At 37.1% G+C, this 22,740-nt stretch overlaps 1 protein-coding gene across 1 annotated transcript in view; it reads left to right on the top strand.

The window, feature by feature from the left end:
* Positions 1–22,740, top strand: part of GTF2A1L (general transcription factor IIA subunit 1 like) — a 54,032-nt gene that overhangs the window by 7,999 nt on the left and 23,293 nt on the right. Inside the window, exons 4-6 of the mRNA XM_066378307.1 lie at positions 5,826–5,881; positions 8,105–8,189; positions 10,202–10,767. Coding sequence (XP_066234404.1) covers positions 5,826–5,881; positions 8,105–8,189; positions 10,202–10,767 — 707 coding nt within the window. The remainder of the gene's footprint in view (positions 1–5,825; positions 5,882–8,104; positions 8,190–10,201; positions 10,768–22,740) is intronic.

Genomic DNA, 22,740 nt, shown 5'->3' with positions numbered 1-22,740 from the left:
ATAATTTTGATCTCATGAACACTCTGAAAGGGTCTCAGGGACCCCCCCGCCCCAGGTTTTGCAAACTACATTTGATAATTCTGTTTTATTCCTAGGATGATAATATATATCATAACTTATAATCTACTTTTTTAAAGACTTAATTAATTTTTAGACAACTGTAGGTTCACACAAATTTGAGAGAAGGTAGAGATTTCCTTGTCCCTCCTTACGCATAGTCTCTCCCATTATCAGCATCTCCCACCAGATGGGTACATTTGTTGCAGTGAGTACTGACACATCATAAGCCACCTGAGTCCACAGCTTATATTATTACTGTTGATATTGTACATTCTATGAGTTGGGGAAATATATAATGATGGGTTTCCATCATTTTAATATCCTAAAGAGTATTTTCATAGCCCCTCACAAGTCTTCTCCTATTTATCCCTTCCTTCTGCATCAACCCCTGGTAACCACTGATCTTTTTACTGTCTTCAGAGTTTTCTTTTCCTGGAATGTATTATATATTGATGGGCAAAGGTAGGTTTACAGTTGTGAGTATTGGAAACACAAGAGTTTATTATTATTTGTCAATTATTTTCTTCTTCTTATTAACCTACTTTTGCCTACCTCTGTAGTTGGAATCATACAGTATGTAGCCTTTTCAGATTGTATTCTTTCACTTAGTAATATTTCTTAAGGTTCCTGTGTCTTTTCATGGCTTGATAACTCATTTCTTTTCAGCATTGAATAATATTACATTGTCTGGATGTCCCACAGTGTATTTATACATTCACCTACTGAAGGACATCTTGGTTGCTGCCAAGTTTTGGCAATTATGAATAAAGCTACTATAAACATTTATGTCCAGGTTTTTGTATGGACATGAGTTTCACCTCCTTTGGATAAACACCAAGAAACATGATTGCTGGATTTTTATTGTAAGAGTGTGTTTACTTTTGTTAAAAAAACAACCCCCCTCCAAATCCACCCAACTGTCTTTCAAAGTGGCTGAATCATTTTACAGTCCCGTTAGCAATTGATGAGAGTCCCTGTTGCTCCACATACTTGTCAGCATTTGCTGTTGTCAGTATTCTGGACTTGAACCATTCTAGTAGGTATGTAGTAGTATCCTATTGTTTTAATTTGCCTTTCCCTGATGATGTATGATGTGGAGCATCTTTTTATATGCTTATTTTTTGTCTGTATGTCTTCTTTGGTGAATTGTCTGTTAAGGTATTTGGCTTTTAAAAAAACTTGGGTTGCTTTCTTTTTGTTGAGTTTTAAGAGTTCTTTGTGTATTTTGGTAACAGTCCCCTATCAGATATGTGTCTTGCAAACATTTTCTCCCAATCTGTGGCATGTTTTGTCATTCTCTTGATATTGTCTTTTGCAAAGCAGGTATTAATTTTAATGAAGTTCAGTTTATCAGTTATATCTTTCATTGCTTATGCCTTTGGTGTTGTATCTAAAGTTCATCACCTACTCAAGGTCATTTACATTTTCTCCTATGTTATCTTCTAGGAGTTTTATAGTTTTGTATTTTACATTCAGGTCTGTGATTCATTTTGAGTTAATTTTTGTAAAGGCTATAAGGTCTGTGTTTAGATTAACTTTTTTGCATGTGATGTCCCATAGTTTCAGCACCATTTGTTGATTGTATTGCCTTTGCTCCTTTATCAAAGATCAGTTGACTATATTTATGTGGGTCCATTTCTGTGCTCTCCCTTCTGATCCATTGATTCATTTGTCTATTCTTTCACTAATACACTAATTTCACTAATGCAGTTTTATAGTAAGCCTTGAAGTTGGGTAGTGTCAGCCCTTCAACATTGTTTTTTCCTTGAATGTCATATTGGCTATTCTGGGTTTTTTGCCCAGGGTTCAATTCAAATGGGATTCTGTTGGTAACTTCAGAGTAACAAGTGTAAACTAGGACTGTCCTGGGCAAATTGGGACATGTAGTCACCTAGTCTGTATCTAGGGCAGTTCATATTAGCTCTGCTATATGGTCTTCATGTCACATGGACTTTTTAATGAAACCATGTCATTGTGGGAAGAAGAGAAGAACAGGAGCATAGAGAAGTTTGTGGTGGCTTTCATCTTTGAGCATTAAAACTGTGTGTCCAGTAGTTGTTGAACTTAGATCTGGTGAAAATTTTTGCAGTGCTTTTGGTTCTTGAGATGATTTGAGTTAGAATATTCAGTTTGGTTATCAGGAGACATCTATATGTTAATGAGTAGTCACAAAGAAGAAATTGAGGCCCTGGCTGGGAATTTCAGTTGGTTAGAGCAGTGTTTTTCAATTGCTGGACTATGGACTGGTCTGTCAGAAATTTCATGTTGGTCTTCAAAAGAGTTAACCACCCTGATGTCTTATAAGATTATAGACTGAATGATTTTAGTCAAATTTGCTTATGCTCAGGGTGAATTTTGCCTTAGCAGTCCCCAAGATTATAGACTGAATGATTTTAGTCAAATTTGCTTATGCTCAGGGTGAATTTTGCCTTAGCAGTCCCCAAAATAATTTTTCTATTTTCACTGGTCCCCATATGTAAAAGGATTGAAAACCACTGGTTTAGAGTATTGTCTTGATTGTGCCAAGGTTTAGGGTTTGAGCCCCAGTCAGGGCACATACAAGAATCAATCAATGAATACATATATAAGTGGAATAACAAACTGATGTTTCCCTCCCTTCGTCCCTCTCTTCCTTTTTCTCTAAAAATCAATAAACAGAAGAAATTGACTAGTCTTTGCACCTCTTAAATCATGTGACTTGGATATTAAGATTTAGAATGGTTCAAAGCAGGACAAGGAACTGTAAAATTATTAACTTTCTTAATATATCAAAAACATTTGGTGTATAGGGAAAATATACTTTTACATGTGAATGTTGTTATATTCTTACAAATTTTCTTAAATTATGTTTGTAGGATTGAATTCTTTATAAAGCCCATTTTTTTGTGAAATTCAATATTTTAGAATATGTACATGAAGACCAAAATTTTGACACTTTAAGTAAAAACATTATTTAGTTAAAACTTAATTGCTTATCGAAATCATCTTGGATATTTTTCAAAGTATGTTTCAGGAACATAAATTGATATATATATATATAATTTGTGAATGTAGATAAATGGTGCATATAACTTGTGAATTTACTATCAAACTCAAGTAGGAGATGCATGAAACTTGACTATAAAATTTCGTGAGTTTATGCTTTTATTCTGATGGCTATAAAGAAACTCTTAAAACTCTTACAGCTCTGTTTGATTTATATAACTATAGAAAATTATCCTTTAGGATTTATTGCAATGTCTTTAAAAGAGAAGAATTGTTGCTATTTTTCCTCAAGAAATTCATTTAATTGCTTCAGACAGTGTGTTAACAGATTTCCGTTTCCTCTCAGGCTATGGCTTAGGCTGTACCAGCTTAATCTTTGCTCACTTCAGCTAATTAAGACTAATACCATTGTGTTCCTGCCGCTGCAATTCTTCCTAATTTAGCCTCTCTAAAAGAATGCCTGTTAATAAGCAAAGCCATAGATGAACAGAGGATAAGAGTAATTTTGTGTTTCATTACCCATCAATCTATGTAGCCTTACTTCTGTTGTCTTAACGTGGGAAGAATGACTTAAGAAATACTTGCTCTTTTGAGCTGTTGTATATGATGGAGCCATTCCAGTGTCGGGAAAAAAGATCTTTGGAACAATTTTCCTTAATGTTGTATGTGAAAAAGACCACTATAAACATTACATTTGATACCTATGTGCTGCTTGAGCATGCTAAACTAAGCATTCTTGTTTTTATTAAAGAAAAGGCGGAATGATCATCTAACAATCATGTTCAGTTAGGTAAAATGAACCTTGAGGTAAGGTTTTAAGTTACATTGATCAGTTGTTTTTTAGACTAATTTTAAAAATAGTTACATTTACAACCATTTAGTCAATCTTTTAGATATATTATAAATGAATGGGGTAGTTAGCATAGAAAATTGGTAGATAATAAAGGGAAAACACGAGCGTGCAGCTTTAATACAGGTTGAGTTGGTGTTTTAAGAATTTGTTCTTATATTTTTCTAAGCAGTCATATCTGTTTTATGCAAAAACTTCAGGAGACATGTTCTTATTTATTTCTAAAACTATTATAGCTGTGCTTGCCTTTCATGGCTAAGGTACTATAAATAATTTTTTATAAATGGAATGAATTGAAATTTCTTTTGAACCTATAAAATTTAGATTGATTTATGTTGGGTTATATATTTTTGCTCAATAGTCTAGTCTTTTGAAAATATGCACTTTAACAAATACTACCTTTTTTCCACTGTGAAATGTTGTAATGGAGATTAAGTACTACATTGTTACCAAAGACAATCTAGGTATTTGTTATGGACTTTTATAATACAGTATATTTTATTTTTTAAAAGATTTTATTTATTTATTTTAGAGAGGGGAAAGAGAGAGAGGGAAAGAGGGATAGAAAGAAAGAAAAGAAAAGGAAAGAAAGAGAGAGAGAGAAGGCAGGGGCAGGAATAGGAAGCATCAACTCCCATATGTGCCTTGACCAGGCAAGCCCAGGGTTTTGTTTTTTTTTTTTAAAAGGAAGAACAGAAGTGGTTTTTATTGGTTCAATTAACAGCATTTTATGTAGCATGATTAATGTTTTTTTTTTTTTAATAAATTTTTATTAATGATAATGGGATGACATTAATAAATCAGGGTACATATATTCAAAGAAAACATGTCTAGGTTATTTTGTCATTAAATTATGTTGCATACCCCTCGCCCAAAGTCAGATTGTCCTCCGCCTCCCTCTATCTAGTTCTCTGTGCCCCTCCCCTTCCCCCTAACTCTCTCCCTCCCTCCCTCCCATGTCCTCCCTCCCCCCACCCCCGGTAACCACCACACTCTTGTCCATGTCTCTTAGTCTCGTTTTTATGTTCCACCAATGTATGGAATCATGTAGTTCTTGGTTTTTTCTGATTTACTTATTTCACTCCGTATAATGTTATCAAGATCCCACCATTTTGCTGTAAATGATCTGATGTCATCATTTCTTATGGCTGAGTAGTATTCCATAGTGTATATGTGCCACATCTTCTTTATCCAGTCTTCTATTGAAGGGCTTTTTGGTTGTTTCCATGTCTTGGCCACTGTGAACAATGCTGCAATGAACATGGGGCTACATGTGTCTTTACGTATCAATGTTTCTGAGGTTTTGGGGTATATACCCAGTAGAGGGATTGCTGGGTCATAAGGTAGTTCTATTTGCAGTTTTTTGAGGAACCACCATACTTTCCTCCATAATGGTTGTACTACTTTACATTCCCACCAACAGTGGATGAGAGTTCCCTTTTCTCCGCAGCCTCTCCAACATTTGCTATTACCTGTCTTGTTGATAATAGCTAATCTAACAGGGGTGAGGTGGTATCTCATTGTAGTTTTGATTTGCATTTCTCTAATAACTAATGAAGCTGAGCATCTTTTCATATATCTGTTGGCCATTTGTATTTCTTCCTAAGCCCAGGGTTTTGAACCAGTGACCTCAGCGTTCCAGGTCGACGCTTTATCCACTGTGCCACCACAGGAGGTCAGGCCAATACAGTATACTTTATTATAATGAAATATTTTCTTTGTTATTTAAAGTAGGTTAGTTGTGAAGTCTTTAAAGTTGTTGGGAAAAAATATTAAATACTTTTACCTCTTTTGGGATCAGGAAGTTTAGAATTCACCATGGTTAAACATGTTAATGATGGAAACCAGTTTTAAAAAATAAGCTATACTTAGGAATTTTATTCAGTTGGCAAATTCTAATGAATGTATAATTATTTTGTTTTCTATGCAGCATCATTAGTTATTCCTGCTGGTAGAACTCTTCCCAGTTTTACCACAGCAGAATTGGTATGTATCTTATTTAAGATATATTTTAGAAGATATGCCTTACTTTTAGTGAATGGTAGCAGAAGGCGGGGCATAGATGTAATTCCTAATTCTCCAGTTGAATAGGAACGGATGTGATAAGGAACGGGGAGACCAGAAAAGCTTCTCTTAACATAGATGTTGCAAACACTCTGGAGTTCCAGATTGACTTTTTTTTTTTTTTTTTACCAATTTTTTATATCTTCCAGAGCAGGTGTTAGCATCTGCCAAGACTGTACCTACAAGATTATAAAATTTCTGAAGTTATATCATATGGAGTTTTAATATACTGTATAATGTTATATACTTAGTGTATCTAATATAGATAATTTTGATATGGTATTTTTTCTGTTTTTTTTTTTCTCTCCAGAGTTGAGCTACATCATAGTTATTCCTTTAAGTATCATATTTTGTTCATGTTTTACTTTTGTGTAGGAGAGGTTATAGTATACATTCATTACACATAGGATTTGAGAGCAGAAAATAAAATTAAAACTCATATATAGAAAATTGTGTAGTTTTTGCTGGGGAAAAAATAGCAGTTTATCTCTTACCTGTCTTCCGTGATACTGATGGTATATAATCCATGTTTTTTATTTATTTTTGCCCCTGAGCTACCTTTCTAGTGTAAAAGGTTTAGTGTGCTATTTATTTCCATTTCTTTATTAAAAATAAACAATACCCACACTCCTTCCAGGATTTTTGGAAATATCTCTGGCTTTGAAATTCTTAGAAATAACTTTTCTCCTGATTAAAGAAATAATATTCTTCTAAAAAGTAAAAACATATATGTAACGTAAAAAGTGAAAGAGCCACACAGTATTATACCCCAAAGGAAACTGTTTTGTTTGATGTGTACCTAGCTGACTTTCATGAAAGTTATGTTAATTTTCAGGGTCAAAAAAGGATTATTCTCTGTATTCTGTAATTTATTATTTTTTAAAATTTAGAAATACAGAGGGATTCTTTTTTTTCTTTTTTTTATTCAGTGAAAGGAGGGGAGGCAGAGACAGACTCCCACAAGCACCTTGACCGGGATCCACCTGGCAAGCTTACTAAGGGGTGATGATCTGCCCATCTGGGGTATTGTTCCATTGCTCAGTAACTGAGCTCTTCTTAGTGCCTGAGGTGGAGGCCATGAAGCCATCCTGAGCACCTGGGGCCAGCTCGCTCCAATTGAGCCATAGCTGCATGAGGGGAAGAGAGAGAAAGAGAGAAAGAGAAGTGAGAGAGGGAGGGGTGGAGAAACAGATGGGCATGTCTCCTGTGTGCCCTGACCAGGAATGAAACCTGGGACATCCACACTCTGGGCTGTTGCTCTACCACTGAGCCAACTGGCTAGGGCTACAGAGGGATTCTTTCTGATGCCTGTTAAATATTGATTAGCCTTAGTGGATATATCATAATTTAATTAATCTTTTTAGATGAACATTTAAATTATTTCTCATTTTTTTTCTAATATAACATTCCATTGATTATGCCTGTAGATATGTCTTTGTATATTTGTGTGATAATCAAGTAATCAGGATAAATTCCTAGAAGTAGAATTTCTGGGTCAAAAATCATGCATGGTATATATAAAAAATTGCATTTTGGTATAGATTGCAAAATGTTCTCCAAAAGAAGTGTGCTATATACACTCATACAAGCAATGGTCTGAGAGAATTGATTTTTATCACATCCTTACCAATAGTGTTACTAGTTAATCTTTAAAATTTTTGCAGGTCTGTTAGACAAAAATGTTTGTCTTTTGATTTAGTATTAAAAAATATAAAATTGTAAGGTTTAATTATTTCAAAATAAAGATTGTACACTATTATCTATTTAAAAAAATACCATTAGTGATGAACTTACCAACCAGAGGGCTCCTATAAATAGCTGTGGTTCTTCTAGTTGACATCTTGAAGATCAGTGGCCTAGGTAAGGCTGTGTAGTGGCCAATTTTATGAGTCAGTGTTGATACTGTTAAGACTTAATGGATTCAATGCTAATAGCCATAGAACATAATTTCTTTTATCCATAATGAGATTATTTGAAACAAATATAAAAAGGCTATTTTATTCAAAGAACTCAGATGTAATAATTAAGTGTTGTCAGAACTACTGTCCTGTATCAGATATTTTTGTGCCTTTATAAAGAGATCAGGGAAGAAAGATACAAATAAAGCCCTTTTATAACTTTCTAATATAAATTTCTCATATCTAGAGCACCTCAAACTCCAGTACAAACTTTACTTTTCCTGGTTGTCCTATTCACGTTCCAGCAGGTATGACACTACAGGCTGCATCTGGTAAGAATGTAATCTAAAAATGTTTTGTTTTTATATTGATATTGACTTCTGGATGTTAATTTTCATGATTTTTAATAAACTTTATACCTGAAGTTAAAGGAATTTTTAATAAAATTTACTTTAAAATAATGATAAATGGTGGTTATTATTGCTGTGGAGGCAATCTACCACATGAGACACTGTGCTAGACCTGTCTTGTATTTCATTCTCAATTCTCCTTCCCAAAATTGTGTGAGACACTTTATATATGTTTTCTCTAATTCAAGTTAGTTATCTAAATTTTGATGAATACAAAATAGCATATCTATGTCCCTGCTAGCTCTAATCAAGAAAAACTAAAGATGCCTGACTGGTGGTGGCACAATGGAAAAAGCATTGACCTGGAACACTGAGGTCATAAGTTCAAAACCTCAGGGTTACTGGCTCTGAGCATGGGCTTGTCAGTGCAGGGTTGCTGACTTGAGCAGGGGGATCATCCACAAGATCCCAAAGCTCTCCAGCCTGAATCCAGAGGCTGCTGGCATGAAAAGCCCAGGGTCGCTTGCTTGAGCAAGGGGATACTGGCATGGCCCTGGTCAAGGCAATAAGAGAAGCTCAATGCACAACCAAAATGAAAGCAATTATAAGTTGATGCTTCTCACCATCTCTTTCCCTCCCCCCCCCCTTTCTCACTCATTCATTCCCTGTCAAAATAAAAAAAAAGAAAAAAGAAATGAAAAACTAAAGATTAGATTCATCTACTTTTGTCTCCTTTCTTATTGGAGATTGTAGGGCATAACAGAAAGAATATCAAAGATGTTTAGAGATTAACCAACCTTTGCTTTTCAGAGTACTGTTTCTTAATTTGAAAGGGAATTATTTCTATTCTTTGGGTTGTTGCAAAGTTTAAGCAAAGCACCTAACACAATGCTCAAAAAATAAATGTAATCTTTTTAGTTTTCTTTTAAATGAAAAGGGGGGAGAAATTTGATAAGTTGAAATGATTAGTCTGTTTGGATAGTCTTATCTAATTGTTATTTGGCTACTTACATCTTAAGTATATTCTCTGTGAGTACATGTGTTAAAATCTCAAATTTGGGTTGGTAACACTGTAATTTATCAAACAATGGGAAAGGTTTATGGAGTAAATATTGTTGTCCTATATGTTTTTCAACATGTGCCATATAATCAATAGTGGGAAAAGGGTAGAGTCAAAGCAGGATGTATTTAATTTTTAAAAATGAATAAGAATATTATTCTAGCCTGACCTGTGGTGGTGCAGTAGATAAAGTGTCGACCTGGAATGTTGAGGTCGCCAGTTTTTTTGTTGTTTTTTTTTTTGTATTTTTTCTGAAGCTGGAAACGGGGAGAGACAGTCAGACAGACTCCCGCATGTGCCCGACCGGGATCCACCCGGCACGCCCACCAGGGGGCGATGCTCTGCCCCTCCGGGGCATCGCTCTGTTGCGACCAGAGCCACTCTAGCGCCTGGGGCAGAGGCCAAGGAGCCATCCCCAGCACCCGGGCCATCTTTGCTCCAATGGAGCCTCGGCTGCGGGAGGGGAAGAGAGAGACAGAGAGGAAGGAGAGGGGGAGGGGTGGAGAAGCAGATGGGCGCTTCTCCTGTGTGCCCTGGCCGGGAATCAAACCTGAGACTTCTGCACACCAGGCCGATGCTCTACCACTGAGCCAACCGGCCAGGGCTAGAGGTCGCCAGTTTGAAACCCTGCATTTGTCTGGACAAAGCAGATATAGGAGTTGATGCTTCCTGCTCCTACCACCTTTCCCTCTCTCTCTCTCTCTCTCTCTCTCTCTCTCTTTCTCTCTCTCTAAAATGAATAAATAAAAAAGAATTTGATAAAAAAAGAATATTCTAGGAAATACAAAAAATCTGAAGAGTAAAAGAAAAACTCCTACAGATAACCATCATTAACATATTGATATATTTCCTTCTAACCTGTTGTACATGAGATTTTATTTTAAAGGAAATCGGGATTCTATTGTTCTTAGAGTTTTGATTTCTCCTTTTTAAGGTCACCTTTATAAAGTTAATGTACCAATTATGGTGACACAGTCTTCTGGGAGAGCAAGTATTCTTCAGCATCCAATTCAGCAAGGACCTCAACAGCTTGGGCAGCCTTCAGTAGTACAGACCAGTGTTCCACGATTGAACTCATGTTCTCTCCAAGCATCTATTGAAAAATCACAGAGAATGGGAACTGTACTCCAACAACCTACAAGCCTTTATTCTGGGACAGTGGATAAGAAGCATTTAGAAAATGCCTCCAGTGACATACTTGTACTTCCTGGACATGAGCATAAAACCATGTCTGGAGCTTTGTTGAGTCAGCTAGAGAGCACTCAGTATATCAGTCTTCCAGGTGTTGTGTTTCCTCCGCAGGTCTCTCAAAGGGATGCTAACCTGGGGCTGATTCAAAATCTGCAAGATGGACCCACATCTACAGGCCTTCAGGGGGTTCAGCACCAGCGCGCACCTGATGTTCAACTTTATGTTCTTAAAAACAGGATGTTTGGATGTGATTCTGTAGAGCAGCCAAAAAATACAGTGGAGCCCAGTAGCCTGCCTATCTCAGAGAAGGTATTAGGGGATAAACAATGGCCAGCAATTCGACATTCTGTTTTTTAAACTGTAACATTACTTAGATATATGTCTGTTTTGCTTTTTTCCTCTAGAGATTGTTTTTTAAGTTGCTTTTACTATAACTATCAGTTTTTATAGTCTTGATGCTCAGCATTTCTAAACTTTTACTTCAATTAATAAATTAGAATATTTCTTTAAGGATAATTCGTTTGTTTTAAGGTAATCAATTTTACCTAAAATTTTACCTTTAATTTCTTTTGGAATTCAAACCACTAAAAGATAGCTTCTAATTAACTGTCCATATTGAAAATATGTTTAAATTTTTATAGTGATGGCAGAAAGATTCATGGGGAATTTTTGATGGTAAAATAAATCTCATGCTATTTTTTTTACAAATGTAAAATATGTCTTACAGCTAACTCCATTTATCTAATTTTCAGTCCATTCACCTTTAGTCCAGCTGTAATTGTTTACTTTTCTCCTATGTAGACTACCTGAGGTCTTAAGTTTCTGTGTAAATTTAACATTCTTACTGTTCCATGAACTATATTACTGACAATTTTTGATGTGCTCCTATTTTAAAGTCTGTGTTACTATGTTAAGTTTTTCCTCAATGTAGGAATTTTGTTTTCTAATCTTAAAATGCCATAGAGAACTGGAAACTTAGGTCTTTGTTAGAACTTCAAAAAGTAGGATTAGGAGAGAAATGGGTATGGTAGTATCTTCTTGAGTGCTTTTTTATTTCTTGCCTGCCCTCCCAAACAATTCTCATTGCTCCAACTCTACATAGTGTCATTTTTGCTGCCTTATCTTTTAATTATTTGCCTGACTGTATCCTCCTAGCTACTTCATAGGCTCCTCCTCTTTATTTGCACCTCCTGTTTCCTGATTGTCTACCCTCAGCTCATTTCTCTTCATGTTTTCCCTGGGCATTCTCATGTATTACCATAATTTTAACTTACACCTATTTGTTCATGATTACACTTTCAACCCTGTTACTCCTCTGAGAGCTTCATTCTTTTTTTTTTTTTTTTTTTTGTATTTTTCTGAAGTTGGAAACGGGGAGGCAGACAGACTCCCGCATGCGCCCGACTGGGATCCACCCGGCATGCCCACCAAGGGGCGATGCTCTGCCCATCTGGGGCGTCACTCAGTTGCAACCAAAGCCATTCTAGTGCATGAGGCAGAGGCCACAGAGCCATCCTCAGCGCCCGGGCCAACTTTGCTCCAATGGAGCCTTGGCTGTGTGAGGGGAAGAGAGAGACAGAGAGGAAGGAGAGGGGGAGGGATGGAGAAGCAGATGGGCGCTTCTCCTGTGTGCCCTGGCCGGGAATCAAACCCAGGACTCCTGCACGCCAGGCCGACGCTCTACCACTGAGCCAACCGGCCAGGGCCTGAGCTTCATTCTTGTATCTGCCTTCTAGGCAGCTATACCAGGAAGTCAAAATAATCCACTGCTCATCAGAGATGCTGCATTGTACCACTGCCCACCTGTTGTCATGAGCTGAGGACTGCAATGAGCTTTTGGCTCTTTTCTCCCCTTACTCCCCTTATATCTTGTGTTTTGTTTTGTTTTTTCCCAGAGACAGAAAGAGAGTCAGAAAGAGGGACAGACAGACAGGAACGGAGAGAGATGAGAAGCATCAATCATCAGTTTTTTGTTGTGACACTTTAGTTGTTCATTGATTGCTTTCTCATATGTGCCTTGACCGTGGGCCTTCAGCAGACCAAGTAACCCCTTGCTCAAGCCAGCGACCTTGGGTCCAAGCTGGTGAGCTTTGCTCAAACCAGATGAGCCCACGCTCAAGCTGGCGACCTCGGGTCTCGAACCTGAGTCCTCCGCATCCCAGTCCGACGCTCTATCCACTGCACCACCGCCTGGTTAGGCTATTGTGCTTTTAAAACTATTTTTTTTAAATGTGGGAAAATATATATAACACAAAATTGATCATTTTAACCATTTTAGGTGCAGTTCAGTCCTTTTGTAGGTGGACAGCATTAAGAACATTCACATGGTTGTGCAGTCATCACCACTGTCCATCTCAAGAACTTCTCCATTGTTTCAAACTGACATTCTGTACCCATTAAACAGTAACTTTGCATCACCCCATCCATTCAGCCCCTGGTAACTTCTGTTCTACTTCTTATCTTTATGAATTTGACTGTTCTAGGTACCTCATAAGTGAAATCATGCTTTTAAGGTTTTTTTATGTTGTAGCATATGTCAGAATTTTACTACTTTTTAAGGCTGAATTCTATGATTTTGATAAATTTTAAAACTTAAGTATTTCTGGAATCTGTTGCCTCATTATATATACTGCCATTGCCCTAATTGTTTCTCATTTGGGGTAACATAATAGTTTCCTAATTTATTAGGCTGTAGTCTTTGCTGTTTCTCATGCCACTCCTCCCAGTCCATCCATTATAGAGGTTAAAGGATTAGGCTTCAGAGATCAGAATCACTTTGAATCCCTTCTCTATCCTACTTAATGACTATGTGACTTGGACAAGTTACTGTTTCCTCATATGTAAAATAAAGATAATAGTATCTACCATAGAGTTGTGGTGATGGGAGGATTACACGAGATAATCAATGTGAAGTGCTCAGAGTGCACTCTCTAGCATATGGTAAAGTGCTCAGTGAATGTTAGCTATTAATCTCTGTTCCTCACAGCTACCAGAGATTTACCCAAAGTGCAACCCGCTTAACACATCACTGCTTCCATCACCTACCTACAGGATCAAGTTTAAGCTCCTTAGTGTGGCATGCAAGGGCTTCCATGTTCTTGCCCAGCCAGTTTTCTATTTTCTCTTCCTTTATTTCAGGCTTATTACTTGACTGGGACACCAAAGTATAAGCAAATCTCTACGTTAACCTTGTTTCCTGCCTCTCTGTTTTGCTTTTGTTATCTTTACTACTTGGTGCCTGGCTTTCTTCCACTATCCTTTCCTCTGGTTAATTCCATTTATTACTTCCTCCAGAAATCTTATTTCAGTATCTACCCTCTCCCTTTATTATTAGATTAGAGGTGTTTCTTCTGTGTTATCAAAGCACCTTAAGCATGTGTCTGTATAATGTAGTTAAAGATATACACTAAAATGTCCTGTTTACATTGACAGGTATCTTTTATTAATCTGTATTTTTAGCACCTAAGAATATATATATATTCATGTATTCTAGAATATACACTTTTAAAGAACAGGAGTTATGATTATTTGCTTGGCTCAGTACTGCTCAATCCTGGCTAAATGTTAGAATCATTAAAAAAAATAATGTTCAGGTCTACTCCAAGGAATTTAGATCTAATTGGTCTGCAGTGAGGTTCACGGTTCACTTATTATTGTTTAAGAGCTTTCTGAGGTGATTGTGATATGTAGTTGAGACTAAGAACCACTCATCTAGCTCAAAATCAACATATGAATGAGAAATGAATGGAATGTGGGAATAAGGGAATATGTAATTTTAAGTAAGAGCTTTTATTTCTCACTCAGAGTTATTCTGATCCTGACCTGTAGTGGTGTAGTGGATAAAGCATTGACCTGAAATGCTGAGGTCACTGGTTCAAAACCTTGAGCTTACCTCACCAGAAACAACTATTATGAGTTGATGCTTTCTGTTCCTTCCTCTCCTTTTTCTCTTTCTCTCTCTCTCCCCCTCCCTAAAATATCAGTAAATAAAATTGTTAAAAAAGCCATTCAGATATTACTCTAGTAGATAAAATATCATATTTTGAATTCAGAATTTAGTTAATTGTACAAATACACACACACATACACATAAGGTAAAATAATTTTTAAAATTACAGTTAACATGCAATATTAGTGTCAGGTGTACAATATAATGATTAGACATTAATATAACTTACAACATGATTATCCCAATAAGTCTAGTGCCCATTAGATAGCATTCATAATTATTACAATATAATTGACTATACTCCCTAATGCTGTACTTTACATCTCTGTGACTATTTTTATAACTGGCAATTTGTACATCTTAATCAATTCCCCTTTTGTAACCATCTCCCCAACTACCCTCCCATTTGGTGACCACCAATTTGTTTTTTCTCTATATGAGTTTCTATTTTGTTTATTTTTTTAGATTCCACATATAAGTGAAATCACATGTTATTTGTGTTTACTGTCTGATTTGTTTCACCTAGCACAATATTCTCCAGGTTCATCCATGTTGTTGCAAATGGCAAGATTTCATTCTTTTTATGTCTGTGTAATATTCCATTGTATCAGTATATATATGTACCATCTCCCTGCTATACATTTGTCTACTGATGGACACTTAGGTCGCATACATATCTTGGCTATAGTAAATAAAGCTGCAGTGAACATAGGGATGAATATGTCTTTTCAAATTAGTTTTGGGTTTCTACATATAAATACCTAGAAGAGGAATTGCTAGGTCCTCGTCTTTGTTTCTTGTTATAGCCTTTGTTGTAAAGTCTATTTTGTCTAATATAAGTATTACTACCCCAGCTTATTTTTTGGTTTGTTTCCATTTTGCATGAAATATTTTTTTCCATCTCTTTACTTTCAGTCTTTGTGTTTGCCTTTCTATCTGAAGTGGGTCTCTTTTAGGCAGCTGAAGTATGGGTCTTGTTTTCTCATCCATTCAGCCACCCTTTGTCTTTGATTGGAACATTTAATACATTTACATTTAAGTAATTAATGATAAGTATGTAGTTCTTGCCATTTTATTCATATTTTTGGCCTTTTTATCTTCTTTAAGAAGTTGTTTTTAAATATTTTATTTTATTGATTTTTAGAGAGATGAGAGAGAGAAAGAGAAAAGGTTTAGAAGGAGCGGGAAGCATCAACTCATAGTAGTTGCTTCTTACATGTGCCTTGACTGGGCAAGCCGAGGGTTTCAAAACCACTACCTCAACATTCCTGGTTGATGCTTTATCCACTGTGCCACCACAGGCCAGGCAAGAAGTTCTTTTAACATGTCTTTTAGTACTGGTTTGGTGATGATGACCTCCTTTAGGTTTTTCTTGTCTGAGAAGCTCTTTATCTGTTGTTTGATTTTAAATGATAGCTTTGCTGGGTAAGGGTAATCTTGATTTTGGGTCCTTGCTTATCATCACTTGAGTGTATTGTGTCAATCCCTTCTGGCCTGCAAAGTTTCTACTGGGAGCTCCATGGCATGTAACTGCTTTAATCTTGCTGCTTTCAAGATTCTCTCCTTGTCATTAACCTTTAGCATTTTAATTATGTTGTGTCTTGGTGTAAGCTTCTTTGGGTTCATCTTGTTGTTACTCTTTGGGCTTCCCAGATTTATGTGTCTATTTCCTTCACCAGGTTAGGGAAGTTTTCAGTCAGTATTTTTTTCAAATATGTTCTCAATTCCTTGTTCTCTCTCTTTTCGCCGTCTGATACCCCTTTGATGTGAATGTTGGTACACTTGATGTTTTTCCAGAGACCCCTTCAACTAACCTCACTTTTTTGTACTTTTTTTTTTTTTGCTGTTCTGACTGAATGTTTTCCATCACTTTGTCTTCCATATTTGCTGGTATGATCCTCTGCTTCATCTAATCTACTGTTGACTCCCTCTAATGTATTTGTTTCAGTTACTATAGTCTTCATTTATGACTTTTTTAAATGTTTTCTGTGTCCATTTTTATGTTTTCTATTTCTTTGTTAAAGTTCTAAGTTCCTGTATTCTTCTGCTAAGTTCATTGCTCATTTTTATAACCAGTGTTTTGAACTCTGCATCTGGTAGATTGCTTATCTCTATTTTGTTTGGTTCTTTTTCTAGCTTTCTGTTCTGTTTTTTTTTTTTTTTTTTTTCCATTTGGTACGTGTTTCTTTGTCTCCTCATTTTTTCTGACTTCCTGTGTTTGTTTCTATGTATTAATTAGATCTGTTATGTCTCCTGTTCTTAGTAGAGTAGCATTATGTAATAGGTGTCCTGAGTGACCCAACAGCACAGTCTCCCTGGTCACCTGAGCCAGGTGCTCCTTGTGTGTCCCTTGTTTGGGTTGTATGTGCCCTCCTGTTGTAGTTGAGGCCTGATTGCTGTTTGGCACATCAAAAGGGAGGGATTGACCCTCAGGTTGTTCGGCTATGAGGATGGCTGTGAGTACAATGGAGGAATTGTTGTGCAGGGGCTGACCCCACAGAGAAAGATTTGCTTTAGCAGGGTTCTGGTGCCTGCTGAGTCTGCCCTTTGGGTGTGTCATTTGTTGAGGTGGTTGAGTGATGCTCTGATTTGGTCTGAAGCTGGCCACGGGGTGTATGTGTTCTGGGGCCTCTTGGGAGGGGCTCTGGTGCAGGCCAAAATTAGCTGCTGCTTATACCCACTTTGGGGCCACATGACATAAGTGATTTGCAGATGGTTGCCAGACTTGGAGGCACCAAGGGAAGCTAAACCAGAATTCATAGAAGAATTAGCAGTGACTTTCCTCTAATATTCAGTAAAAATACCAGTGCTTCTCAGGGTAGCCAGCATCTGATTTTAATCATTATTTGCACATTAGCATCATCATAAAATTCCTATGTTGTGAGACTGGTTTTGGAAACTGGAAATTGACATCTTGGTAATAATGAAAAGTGTTTTGGCTTAGCAAAATTTGGTGCTCTCTACACTGACGGTGCTGCTGAAATGCATGGCAACATAATGGTTTTGCTGCTTAAGTAAAGAGAGCATTGATAGCTATTTGAGCATATGGCATGCATTAATGCTAAGACATAGCCAATAACTCTAAAAGAGGTTTTATCAGTTGCAATGAAATTCAAATACATTAGAGCAAAGATATTGAAATACCATTTTTTTCCAAGGCATTTGCAAAAATGTTGACAAAATGTTAAATTCTTCATGCAGAATTTTTCTGGCATTTCGAAGGACAATGCTTGATGAAGCCTTTGATCTTTGAGAGACTTTTTTAAAAATTTAAAAATATTTTTAGAGAGACTGAAAACTCCCTCATAGCAATTTGACTTGAATTTGTTGATGATCTATGCAGTGGATGTTTGGCCATTTGAAAGGTATAAATCTTTCTATTCATGGTCCTATAGTATCAATTATGGATGTTACTGCAAAAATACTGGCTATTTCAGTAAAATTATCACTTGGAAGAGAATACTGGAGTCTGATAATTATATGAACTTTCCAAAGACATCCTTTATGCCATTTTGTAGTCAATACCTTCCCTCTACCTCTGGTCCTTGGCAGCCATCGACTGATCTGTTTTCTTTCAGTATTTGCTTGCCTTTTCCAAAATGTCTAACAAATGGAATCACAATACGTAGATTAAGTGTAAAACACTGGAGATTCATCCATGTTGTGGCATACATAAATCAGTTCATTCCATTGTACCACATTCATCCATTCACCATTTGGACACGAGGCCGTTGTTTCTAGTTTTGGGTATTTGTGAATAAAGCTCCTAAAAACATTCATGTGCAGGTTTTTGTTTGTTTCTATTGTGGATCTAAATTTTCTTTTCTTTTGAGTTAAATACCTAGAAGTGGGATTTCTAGGTCAGTAGATGTGCAATTTTTCTTCCTATTAGCACTCTGTGTGTTTTATTACATAGTTGACAGTTTATTATCACTATTCATTTTGTCTGTTTTTTCTATTGTGGTAAAAATGTACAGTTTTAGCCATTTTTAACTATACAGTTCAGTGGCAGTAAGTGCATTCACATTGTTGTGCAACTGTCTTTACCATCCATCTCCAGAACATACTCATTTTCCCAAACTGAAACTTTATACCTATTCTTTTTTTTTTTTTGCATTTTTCCGAAGCTGGAAACAGGGAGACAGACAGACTCCCGCATGTGCCCGACCGGGATCCACCTGGCACGTCCACTAGGGGGCGATGCTCTGCCCCTCTGGGGCATCGTTCTGTTGCATCCAGAGCCATTCTAGCACCTGAGGCAGAGGCCACAGAGCCATCCTCAGCACCCAGGCCATCTTTGCTCCAGTGGAGCCTTGGCTGCGGGAGGGGAAGAGAGAGACAGAGAGGAAAGAGAGAGGGAGGGGTGGAGAAGAAGATGGGCGCTTCTCCTGTATGCCCTGGCTGGGAATCAAACCTGGGACTCCTGCACACCAGGCCGACGCTCTACCACTGAGCCAACCGGCCAGGGCTTATACCCATTAATCAATAACTCCCTATTCCTCCCTTGCCCCAGTTCCTGGCAGCATTTTACTTCCTGTCTTTATGACATGCATTATGCATTTACATTCTGTCTTTTTGTCCTTTTGCATCCCTTTTCACTTAGCATGTCTTTAGTATTCATTCATGTATATATGTAAGAATTTTTTAAGGTTAAATAATATTCCACAGCAGCTAAAACCATTTTACATTCCCACCAGCAGTGCACAGGGGTTCTAATCTCTCCACATCCTTGTCAGCACTTGTTATTTTCTGGGTTTTTTTTTCCTTTGATAGTTGCCATATAATGGGTGTTATGTGGTGTCTAATTGTGGTTTTGTTTTACAGTTCCCTAATGATATTGAACATCTTTTCATATGCTCATTGGCCACTCATGTATCTCTTTTGGAGAAATGTCTTTTCAATTTTTTTGTACATTTTTAAATCAAGTTATTTTCTTGTTGTTGGGTTGTAAGAATTCTTCAGGTATTCCGAGTATTAACCTTTTATCAAACATATGATTTGCAGATATTTTCTCCTATTTTGTGGGTTGCCTTTTTCACCCTGTTGATAGTGTCCTGTGGTGCACAAAGTTTTTTATTTTTATTTTTATTTTATTTTATTTATTTATTTTTGGTCAATGAGAGGGGGGAGGCAGAGAGACAGACTCCCACATATGCCTGGACCGGGATCCACACGGCAAGCTCACTAGGGGGTGATGCTCTGTCCATCTGGGGCATTGCTCTGTTGCTCAGCAGCAACATTTTAGCATCTAAAGTGGAGGCCATGGAGCCATCCTCGGTGCCCCAGGCCAACTCACTCTAATTGAGCCATGGCTGCAGGAGGGAAACAGAGAGAGAGAGAGAGAGAGAGAGAGAGAGAGAGAGAGAAAGAAGCGAGAGGAGGAGGGATGGAGAAGCAGATGGTCGCTTCTTCTGTATGTCCTGAATGGGAATCCAGCCCGGGACATTCACACACTGAGCCGATGCTCGATCACTGAGCCAACTGGCCAGGGCAAGTTTTTAAATTTTGATGAAGTATTTTATCTTTTTTGCCTGTGTTTTTGGTGTCAAATTGAAGAAATTATTCTAAAATCTAGTGTAATGAAGATTTTCTTGTATGATTTTTTGAACGGTTTTATAGTTTTAGCTCTTATCCATTTTGAGTACATTTTTGTATATGATGTCAGTTAAGAGTCCAACTTCATTCTTTTTGCATGTGGATTCCTAGTTTTCCCAGAACAATTTGTTGAACAGACTGTCCTTTCCCCATTTAATGGTCTTGTAACTTTTGTCAAAAATCATTCAACAATGTATTTGTGAGTTTATTTTGGGCTTTCTATTCTAATCCATTGGTTTGTTGTCTGTCTTTATGATAATACCTCACTGTTTTGACTCATGTAGTTTTGTGGTAAGGTTTGAATGTGAGACTTTTAATTTTTGTCTTCTTTTTATTCAGGATTATTTTGGCTATTCAAGATCCCTTGAGATTTCATATGAATTTTAAGGTGGATTATTCTATTTGTATAAAAAAGTTTTTGGATTTTCATAGGGGTTGCATTGAATCTGTTAAATGGCTTTAGGTAATATTGACATTTTCATTCTACTAGCTCTTCTAATCCATGAATACAGAATATTCTTCCATTTATTAGTGTCACCTTTAATTTCTTTCAGCAAAGTTTTATTGTGTCCAGTGAACAGGTTTTTGCCCCCCCCTTTTTTTTTTACAGGAACAGAGATTGAGTCAGAGAGAGGGATAGATAGGAACAGACAGACAGGAACGGAGAGAGATGAGAAGCATCAATCATTAGTTTTTTGTTGCGACACCTTAGTTGTTCATTGAGTGCTTTCTCATATATGCCTTGACTGCAGGCCTTCAGCAGACTGAGTAACCCTTTGCTCGAGCCAGCAATCTTGGGTCCAAGCTGGTGAGTTTTATTCTTTTTTCTTTTTTTTTTTGTTCAAGCCAGATGAGCCTGCGCTCAAGTTGGCGACCTCGGGGTCTCGAACCTGGGTCCTCCGCATCCCAGTCCAACACTCTATCCACTGTGCCTGGTCAGGCTTTGCCTCCTTGATTATGTTTACTATTAAGTATTTTATTCTACTTGATCATAAATGGAATTGTTGCCTGACCAGATGGTGGAACAGTGGATAGAGTGTTGACTTGGGATGCTGAGGATAAAGGATCGAAACCTCGAGGTCATTGGCTTGAGCGCAGGCTCACCAGATTGAGTGTGGGGTCACCAACTTGAGCTTGGGATCATAGAAATGACCCATGGTGACTGGTTTGAGCCCAAAGATTGTTGGCTTGAAACCCAAGATTGCTGGCTTGAGCAAGGGGCACTGGCTTAGCTGGAGCCCCCTGGTCAAGGCACATATGAGAAAGCAATCAGTGAACGACTAAAGTGCTGCAACTACAAGTTGATACTTCTCATCTCCCTGTTTGTTGTTCAATTTTGTTGGTATTTTGTTGAGGTTATTTGAAGATTGATATTAATACTTCTTTAAATATTTGGTAGAATTCTCCAGTGAAGGTATATGGTCCTGAATATTTATTTTCTGGGAAGTTTTAAATTATTAATTCAGTCTTCTTACTGGTATAAGTCTATTCAGATTTTTTATTTATTTATGATCCAGTCTTGGTAGGTTATGTTTTTTAAGAATTTGTTAATTTCATCTAGGTTATCCAATTTGCTAGTATATAATTATTCATAGTATTCTCTTACAATTTTTTTCATTTATGTTAAATTGGTAGTAAAGTCTTCTCATTTCTGATTTTAGTTGTCTTTTTTCAGCAAAGGTTTATCAATTTTGTTGATCTTTTCAAAGAACCAACCCTTGGTTTTGTTTTGTTTTGTTGATTTTTCTCTATTATTTTTCTGTTCTAATCTCTGCCCTATTGCTATTGTTTCTTCCCTTCTAGCTTTATGCTCTATTTGTTCTTCTATTTCTAGTTCCTTAAGGTGTAACAAAGATTTTTTTGTTTGTTTTTAATGGTACATTTACAGCTCTAAATCTCTTTCTTAGTACTGCTTTTGCAACATTTCATAAGTTTTGGTTTTGTTTTCATTTTCATTTGTCTCAAGATTTTAAAAAATTTTTTGATAAAAGGTTTTGTTTCTTTTGATTTCTTTTTTTGACTCATGGATTTTTAAAAAGAAGTTATAGTGTAATGTCCACATTTTATAGATTTTCCAGTTTTACTTCTATTAATTTCTAGTTTCATTCCACTGGGATCAGAAAAGACACTATGTGGAAGTCCTGGGTTCAATTCCTGGCCAGGGCACTCGGGAGAAGTGCCCATCTGCTTCTCCACCCTTCTCCCTCTTTTCTTTCTCTCTCTGTCTCTCTTCCCCTCCCAAAGCCAAGGCTCCATTGGAGCAAAGTTGGCCTGGGAGCTGAGGATGGCTCCAAGGCCTCCGCCCCAGCTAGAATGGCTCTGGTTGCAACAGAGCAATGCCCCAGACGGGCAGAGCATTGTTTCCTCGTGGGCATGCCAGGTGAATCCTGGTGGGGCGCATGTGGGAGTCTGTCTCTCTGCCTCCCCCCCACACACACAAAGACACTTTGTATTATTTCAGTCTTTTTAAGTATGAAGATTTATTTTGTAGCCTAACATAGGTTTATCTTGGAGAATCTGATGTGTGAACTTTGGAAAAATGTATATATTGCTACTGTTGGGTGGCATGTTCTCTATATATCTGTTATCTCCAGTTGGTCTATAGTATTATTTTTATTTTTAAGTGAGGGGGGAGGGAGATAGAGATACAGACTCCCACATGTGTCCTGACCAGGATCCACCTGGCAACTTCTGTCTATGACTGATGCTTGAATCAACTGAGCTATCCTCAGTGCCTG

Source organism: Saccopteryx leptura, chromosome 3 (assembly GCF_036850995.1).
Source record: "Saccopteryx leptura isolate mSacLep1 chromosome 3, mSacLep1_pri_phased_curated, whole genome shotgun sequence".
NCBI classification, from domain to species: Eukaryota; Metazoa; Chordata; class Mammalia; order Chiroptera; family Emballonuridae; genus Saccopteryx; species Saccopteryx leptura.
The sequence above is the reverse complement of the archived record's forward strand: the minus strand, read 5'-3'. Positions and strand labels throughout refer to the sequence as shown.